Source organism: Excalfactoria chinensis, chromosome 5 (assembly GCF_039878825.1).
Source record: "Excalfactoria chinensis isolate bCotChi1 chromosome 5, bCotChi1.hap2, whole genome shotgun sequence".
NCBI classification, from domain to species: domain Eukaryota; kingdom Metazoa; phylum Chordata; class Aves; order Galliformes; family Phasianidae; genus Excalfactoria; species Excalfactoria chinensis.
The window spans coordinates 51,217,820-51,226,416 of record NC_092829.1 but is presented as its reverse complement, the minus strand read 5'-3'; the positions used below and the strand labels follow the sequence as shown (position 1 = coordinate 51,226,416).

Sequence of the window (8,597 nt, the reverse complement as noted above, 5' to 3'; positions counted from 1 at the left end):
GTTGATCATATCGTGGCACTACAGCATTGCAGATGGCGATCTAAATGGCAGCCGTGTGTGCTGGTTCAACAAGTACAAGAGCAGGCTCACCAGACTGCTGCAGTTAGAGGTTAACCTTCACTGCTGGTGTTATCAAGGCTGCTGCTCCCTTTTTTCTCCTCAATAGCTGATGTGCTGGAGAGAAAAGCAGCGTGCTAGCACAAGCAGTCAAAACCAGATGATGCGCACTTGTTAGGAAGACCACAGGTCTGTGCTTTATTTTTGAGTTCTTCATTTTGCTGTGTGGCTAATAACAGTACAGCCTTCCAGAACCTTAATTGCAAGATGCCACCTAATTCTTAGTTGCTTTGCTTTGCTCATTTGTGGCTCTGGCAATTTCAGAGATGTAATTGCTGTGTAAGTTGCACATTCTGTGAAGGACAGACAACAGCCTTTAGGCAAGCCTGAGCACCACCTGTGGTTAGGACTTGGAGCTTGCTGCGCCATCTGAATACAGACACGTATACACAGAGACCTGTACCTTTTGCCCATCTGTTAGTGGTGCCTATGCTAATCAGATGAGCATAAAATGCATTTTCTTAGACAGTGCTGTCTGCTTCCCTGAAGGATTTCTGCTTTGTTGCAGATGCTGGCAATGGTACCAGTGTAGTCTTGTTTTTCTTCTTCTGTCATTTGGCTTCGTTGTGGATCAGCTCTGATAGATAATGCTGTTTGTTTCTTCTCTGGGGAGAAAAAATAACAACAAAAAACAACCTGAAGTTTTCACATGAAGTTTCTTCTAAAAGTAATTGGCCATTCCTGGAAACTCTCCTCCCAGTTGTTTCTGAGAAGCGTTTTCATCAGGTATATGATCCTTTGAGAAAGGTCATTAGAAATGGATAAAATCATTATGGTTTGTAATGACCTCAAAGACCATCTAGTCCAATCACAACCCACGCCCACTGACCACATCTATCAGTGCCACTTCTCCACATTCTTTAGTTCCTTAAACACCTCCAGGGATGCCTTGCACACACTGCTGGTCTAGTTATGCTTGTACAAGTCCTTTCATATTAACTGCCACAGTGTCCCCATTTGCAGTAACTGCACCTGTAGCCATTTCCATGAACACTGTGACATGCTGCAATGCACACATTCAGAACAAGGTTGAAATAAGCTCATTACGACTGGCTAACTGCTACTGAATTGGGCAGGAAGTCAGACCCATACAAAGATACAGGATGTTAGGCTAGTTTGCAAATCAAATATCTCTAGGAGAACTGAAGTTCACTGCAAGCAAGTCAAATTTGATTGAACAGGTTGGGTAACAGAGCCATTGAGAACAATTTATACAAGTTTGTTTAAATCTTCATAAGGCTGTGAGGAAAAAAACAAAACAAAACACAGAGCAGATGATGCAGGATATCCCTTCACTGCCAAAGCGTTCCCTTCATGTTGAGGAGTTCCAGTACAAGTAATGGACCCGTGGGCAAAGCAGACCACAGACCTCAGACCAAACTCACTACAGCAAAACTAGTTTAAAGCCCAGGCTTAAGGCACCTCCCAACTTAACAGCAAGTGCTGTAGCTCAGAATAAGGCTGCTAGAATCAGCATAAAGTAGGCTGGCTTACCTTTGCTCCAGCACACCCTTTAGACAGAAGGCAGACTACACTGAAGGAGCAAATTGCACTTACCACCATCAAATCTCTACTCACCTGAAAGCACAGGGTAGGAATTGAAGGAAAGGGTACAAAACACTCCTTTTCAATTTTCATCTCCTATATGAACTAAGTAGTGGACTGCCACACCAGATCTCTAGCAGAAGGAAGGGCAAACTACAAGGCTTGGCTGAACTGCAGGCAATGGGGCTGAAACACAGTTAACAACTGACAGGCTCTCAGTACTGCCTTCACCATAATGCTCTCCTGCATGTGGAATTCACACCCGGACTGCAATTCCTGCACTAAAGTGAGCACTTCTGTCTCCAGAACAGCTTAGAAAGCGACGAAAGGACAACTGCCAACCTCAGCATTAACAGGTGACGCTTTGGGCAAAGGTGCAACTGGAAGCAAATCCACAATTAAACAACATAAACGGACTCAATTCCATCATGATCCATATAAGCGAAAAGGCAACTGCAGTTCCCAATGCCTTCTACCCTCATGTTTTCTCTCCGTTTTCGCACAGCCGATGAGCTCACAACACGTTGCTCCTAACGCTTGCTGTGGAAGATGCAGGACAGGAAGCAGTCAGTGCAATGCCATTGGACTTTTCTCCTTTTGTTTTATTTCTGTACGCAATGTAATGTTTAGGCACGTTGCTTGGGACGCTTCCTAAAATCAATTGTTGGCCATTGTTTAGAGTATCCTTTTGGCTTTAAATACTGGTCAGGAAAACAAATGATCTAAAAATAAAGGAATATAATTCTTACAGAAATAAAAATGGATTTGCATCTAAAAGTGCAGGAGGTGAAGTACTTTAACCCTTTCACCAGACAGTGTGGCAATATACAGAATATTGCTTCCGTTTGTTTGAGAAGGCCGTTGGAATTGTACACTGACATAGAAAATTATAAATTACACAGAATTCGTTTCCATAATCACTATATATATATACACAAACCAGCTGCGAAAAAAAAACTGGTTTAGAACATACAAATGAAAGCCTCACACAGATCAGTACAGTGAAAGTAACAATTAACATGCTCCGCTGCCAAAATTCGTATTCAAAGAACACTACATACTTTTAAGATGCGTGTACTGTAATTCCATTAGCAGCACGGGCATTGCATGGACTCAACTCGTCTAAGAGGATTACAGCGCTTTAAATACGCAGATTGTTCTGAAATGTTCCATCGCAGAATGCTCGGGATTAAAGTAAATCGTGGTGAATGGGTTAAAAAGGCAGGTGAATCACTTAACACAACAAGCCATGTGCACTTCAAATATTCTCGTGTTTCACCTGGAAGGTATTGTTTCAAGCAAACAAGACTGAACAGAACATATGGCTTTACAGTAACATCAATTTGTCAACTAAGTTGTAGCAATAAATACTTAAAATCTCTACCAATAGACTTACATTTTTGATCTGTTTTAAACAATACAGAAAACAATTACCAATTAAAAAACCTGTTGTAAAATGTAGAACACCAAAATTCTCATTTAAACCACTTCTGTAAGCTAAAACAACCAAAATAACGTTTATAGGGCATTTCAGTTCTACAATTCTTTGCCGACCTGGAAGAAACATGAATTCAGGTGTGGTTTTTTTGGTTGTTTTTCATTTGTTTGTTTGTTTTCCTTCTTTTTACAAGGTGAAAAATGTATGAAAACCTGCTAAATACTTTGGTCACACTAATTGTCAAATAGTCATGTCTCAAATACATTAGATTTGTGTATTCACTTTTTTTTTTATAAAACTATTCTTACAGCCATTTTTAACTATAGTAACACTACTGTCATCATTACATGGGCAGCAGGATCTTATTTCACAGGCCACCCGTTAATTAGAACAATACAATATAAACATACGCAAAAATTATTGGTATTTCTCAATGTGCAATATTTTTACACTTATGAATTTCTGTACAATGTCTTAAAATCTAGAATATAAATGTTGCTGGTCCTGATCCCTTGCAAAATTAGTGCAGCAGTAACTGGCTTCAACAGGCTCTAGATGAAATCCTCAAGAAACGCTCAGACACCCGGGTATCAGTTCATATTCTTCAGCCAAGGCAGTAGACATCACATATCATACAGGGCCATTAACAGATGTCTCTCCTAAAAGGGTGCGTTGATCAGTCCTAAGAGGCCAAAAAAGGATGTAAGTGTACAAGAAACAGCTGGTGTCAATTTCTTTCTTTCTTTATTTTTTTCCCACATGTCCAGATTTGCAGACAATGCTAAAGTAACAAAACCAGGAAGAGCTGCTGAGTTCCTGGAGGTGGAGAAGCCTCGCAGAGAGATCCTGACAGATTAAAGCACTGGGAAATCACCAACCATGTGGAGTTCAACAAGAGCTGCATCGCCCACCTGGGATCGGTCAGCCCTGGCTGTATATTCACAATGGGGATTAAGAAGCCAGAGAGCAGCTGCACAGAAAGATCTGCTGTTTGGGCTGGTGGCAAGTTGATGTGAGCCAGCTGTGTGCCCTGGTTGCCCACAGGGAATGCACCGGGCCCTGCACTGCTGCCACGTGAGGAGAGGGGTTGTCCCACTCTGCTCTGTGCTGTGCGGCCTCACCTCCAACACTGTGTGCCATTTGGGTGCCACAATGCCAGAAGGACATGAAACTGTTAGAGAGCATCCAGAGGAGGGCTATGAAGATGGTGAAAGGTCTGGAGGGCAAAGTGTACAAGGGGCAGGTGAGGTGCCTGGGTCTGTCCAGCCCAGAGCAGAGGAGCTGAGGGCAGCACTGAGCTCTGCTCTCTGTGACAGTGACAGGGCCCAAGAGAACAGCATGGAGATGTATCAGGGGAGGGCCAGGGGGGTGTTAGGGTAAGGTTCTGCAGAGTGCTGAGCATGGCCCCAAGTTCAAGGAGCATTTAGACAACGCTCAAACATACAGTTAAGTCCTGGTGTGCAGAAGTTGGACTCTGTGATTTCTGTGGGGCCCTGGGAAGTTCCGTTCAGACAAGGTTGTCACTACCAAAGGCTGTGACACTCCTTCCCATCTACTGATTTCTACAGTTCAGATTACAAGGTTCATTCGCCCCACAGGGAAGCCAAAAACCACAAGTTTTCCTGCAAGCATAATTAATTTTTTTCAGAACAGAATTCCACAGAACTAAAAAGAGGGAACGAGCTAATTACATACTCATCCTTTTCTGGAGTTCTTTCTATCTATCTAGTAACTCAGCATACTAGTGAAACATGTTTGATCTTTGAATTACTGAATGATCTCTGTAGCTGCTGATCTCTCCCCTAGAGGACTGCTGATAAACAGCATGCTGCTGAGACTTCTCCACAGCTTGCTCTGTGAGGCAAAAGATGATGCTGGGATACTTCAGTTTGCATTTGAAAACAAGCAGCTAAGACACAACAGGAAAAACGACTGCTTTGCTGATAAAGTTTATAAGCTACTGTTTCACTAATACTTTGAACTTCAGTCCATTAGTATGAAAGGTTGATGAAGTATGGAAGAAGTTAAAGCGCAAACCTGTAAAAGTGAAAATGGGAACGGTATATACAGTTCTAGATAAGCCTGGGTAAACATGTGAGTTCAGTTGCTCTGGTGTAATGCAGATGAAAGAGCAAATCAGTCGTGAGTAAAAACATTAAGAATTGCAAGCAACAAAAGCAAAAAAAAAAATAATCTCTGCTTCCATTTAGCGCAAGTCTGCAGAACACACGTTGAGTTCCCTTTAGAGAATATAAAAACCAATTGGAACTGCATGAGAAAAGTTACCTGTAACTCCTGTTCTCTGATGGTGTACATCACAGAGAAGCCACTCTTGGGTCCGTGCTCTACATGCACATGACCAGCAGGAGTCCCCCTAGCTAAGTCTTTGGCTGCTAAGCACTAAAAACACTTATTAAGAAAAAATATGTACATATTAGATAAAAAGACAGACAGCACTAGACAAAGTTAAACACTTTTTAGAGATACCCGTAAGGTAAGAAACAAGTGCTGCACAGAGAGGAGTGCTGACAGTTCAGAAAGCAGTAAGCTATGCACTAATTGGAAAACATCCATGACAGAAAAGGGTTCCTAGCAGAGATGATTATTACGGCCACCAGCCAAAGACCTACCTAGGGACTCCTCCCGCTAGTCACACATGCATGGAGCCCCAAAAGTACAATTCAGTTTATCTAGATATTTGTTCTGTACATATATGAGGATCTGCTGTGACAGTCACCTTTAGAGAAAGCACCGAGCTGCACTGAAGCCAGCCACATTCTGTGAAAGGAGTTCCTCGAGATTCCCTGTAACCCAAGAGCAATCCGAGGAACTGCTGGCTCTGAGAGCCCTCTGTCGGTTAAGACGAGCATCTTTACTCAGAAGGCAAGTACCCACACACTTCTTTCTTCCGTATCGCATAATGCTTTGCACTGCTAGAAATACTGCACTGATAAAAACAGTACCTCTAGGTAAAAAAAAGAGGCCATGGAAGACTGAGTTTCTGTGTTTCTGCAGTTCCTTTCCAATTAGAATCAATTTCTTGATTAAGTTTACCGAATGCATGCAGACTAGAAAGTTCAGGCTTACCAAAAAAGGTCAATATTTCAGTGTAACCTCAGGTCCCAGATGCAAAACGTACCTGCTCAAACTAGTCCCAAACAGACAGAATCTCTGGTTTTGAATAGGCTTGCACCTTTAAGTTCCCACAGAGCATAATCAAAACATTCAGTAGAGTTCTGTTGTATTACACGTCAAGCTATTTTCTAAATCTTGGCTTCCAAAAAAGCTTTACATTTTCTCTGTACTGGACAGCAAAGAGTGCAGTGGTGCCTACAGTCTTACCAAATGACTAACACGTTCAGAACATTTCTGTGAGAAATACTGAGTGCCTCTGATAATAGTTTTGTGTCTGTGGAAATCGAGAAAATACCCTTTAAGCTATTGCAACTTAACTATTAAAATACACCTTTGCGTATTTATATATTCCAAAATCATACTCCTGTTCATAGTGCAAGGCAAAAGCAGTCCCTGGAATTGCTCTTAGTTAAGCAAAATCCTCCCTCCCTTCAGAACATGCTCACAGTCAGAACTCCTGCAGCTCCCCAAAAAGAAGGCACAACATTACTCCTACAGGCTGAGCCCTGCAGGAGGAGGAACAGACCCCAGGGGTTACTCAGAATTCACTAACCGAGTAACATATATTCCTTTTATAAGGGTTTTCTTTAAGACAGCACAGTTCCTTTTAGCACACTAAATTCTATCTGGATTAGGAAACACCAGCATTAATGCCAACGCAATCTTTTGGGATTGTAATACCCTGATGTGTAACAAGCCATTCGTTCCCAGAGGAAACGTATAATTAATCTCTAGGCAAATGTACTAAGTATGGGAAATAAGGCTCTCTTCCCTTTGTCTGAGCTGTGTAGCTTGTGTGGACTGGCTCAACTGCAGCTCTTCTGCCTTCAACGATCAGTTCCAGCCATCTGAGACTTCTGGCAGGAAGGAGGCTGAAGCAGTGCAAAACTGTCCTTACTTTTGCACAGCAGCAGTTGGAAGCTACCTCTGCCACACATTGCTTGGAACTCAGTCCCTGAGCAAGGTTCTCACCAAGCACCGCTCTCACGGGTGGGATTCTTCTCACCTGCTTTAAATTCTTCACTGTTACAGCATTTACAAACAACTTTCTCCATCTGACAGCTGTCACCTCTGAGTTGTTTATTGAACCACTATTCTCCAAGACTGCACACCAGCAGCCAACCTGCCAAAGCACCACGCTTCTTTCCTCCAGCACATATGCTGAGCAATCAAACTGCTCCAGAGAGCTTTACTGCAAACAATTTATATACCCTGAGAAGTTTTTTCCACATCTAGAATTATGTCATGAAGACAAAGGTGAAAACGGTAAGCGATTCAAAACTGGAGGCAATTATTTGACTAGTTCACAATTAAACAAATGTGACTTAAGGCATTTCCCCTCCACACAACTGCAGCTGTCCTGCAGTACAAACACAGGATGAGAAACAGCAGCCCCACCTCACGTCAATGCTCAGGACAAAGTCAAACGTATCCCCTTTTTCCAATCATAGCTTTCTTAATTATCATCAAGTTTGTATCATGAACCAACACATAGAACAGAACAGAGGGGGAAGAGAAATATTTACAACAATATTGACAAGTCAAATAATACCAGGCAAATACATTTCTGGCAACTCAAGAATCTCAGCATGGCTGGACAACACAGCTGTAATTATCTCCTAAATAGATGCAAGTGCACCTGTAGATTGAATTAAACTCAGACCTCTTTAGATTAGTTCTATCATAGAAAAATGTACGGGCTGCTACTTAAGAGAGTTGAAAGGATCTCTGAGTGCAGTTACCTCTGCTCTGGACTGCTGTTAGCGGGCTGCAAAGCCGAAGGAGCCTCTTCTGCAACCTCTGCATTCTCCTCTACCACATATTTACAAGAAGCATCCTGCGAGGTAGACAATTTTCCTTCCTCACTACATGAAAGGAAACAAGGCATTTAACTTGTGAGTTTAATTATTAAGTTACAGTACATTTCAGACAGCAGCAGAAAATAGGGAGAAGGGTTTGGTGTTTCACATGCAAATGGATTTTAAATTATGACTGAAACATGAAGATCAGGCACATGATTCTGGACTTAACAAACACTTATTGAGGCACCGGTGTTCAAAACCATTACAAACTGACTGGATAAAAATGCAGGAAATACAAATTACAAATACAACCAGGAAGTAAATAAGGAATGTGTGTGAAGCCCAAAGCGGTAACAATCGGGGTTACAATCCTTTGCTGTACATACCGATAGGATTTCAACACTCTGAAGCCATAAGTATGCAAAAAATAGAAGGAAGAAAGTATAAAAGAAATTCAAGATTCCCTTAGAAATTGGAATTGACAAAGTCTGCCCGTAAAGCAAATTAGCAGAATCAGTCATCACCATCTCTGTTAGTAAACTACCTGCAAACTACACAGC

At 42.0% G+C, this 8,597-nt stretch overlaps 1 protein-coding gene across 20 annotated transcripts in view; it reads right to left on the bottom strand.

Moving 5' to 3' along the window:
- Nucleotides 1-233: 233 nt before the first annotated feature.
- The window catches only part of PPP6R3 (protein phosphatase 6 regulatory subunit 3), a 50,027-nt gene continuing 41,663 nt past the window's right edge, over nt 234-8,597 (bottom strand). For 7 of the 20 annotated variants that reach the window (XR_011903627.1, XR_011903628.1, XM_072336905.1 and 4 more), the window contains 2 exons: nt 7,978-8,100; nt 2,236-3,782 (listed from right to left, as the gene is read on the bottom strand). Coding sequence is in view for 10 of the 20 variants with exons in the window: in XM_072336905.1 (XP_072193006.1) it covers nt 3,731-3,782; nt 7,978-8,100 (175 nt within the window). In the remaining 10 variants the exon portion in view is untranslated. Of the gene's footprint in view, nt 3,783-5,386; nt 5,510-7,977; nt 8,101-8,423; nt 8,442-8,597 lie in introns of all 20 variants that reach the window. The other 13 variants (XM_072336902.1, XM_072336901.1, XM_072336899.1 and 10 more) reach the window with 6 other exon arrangements.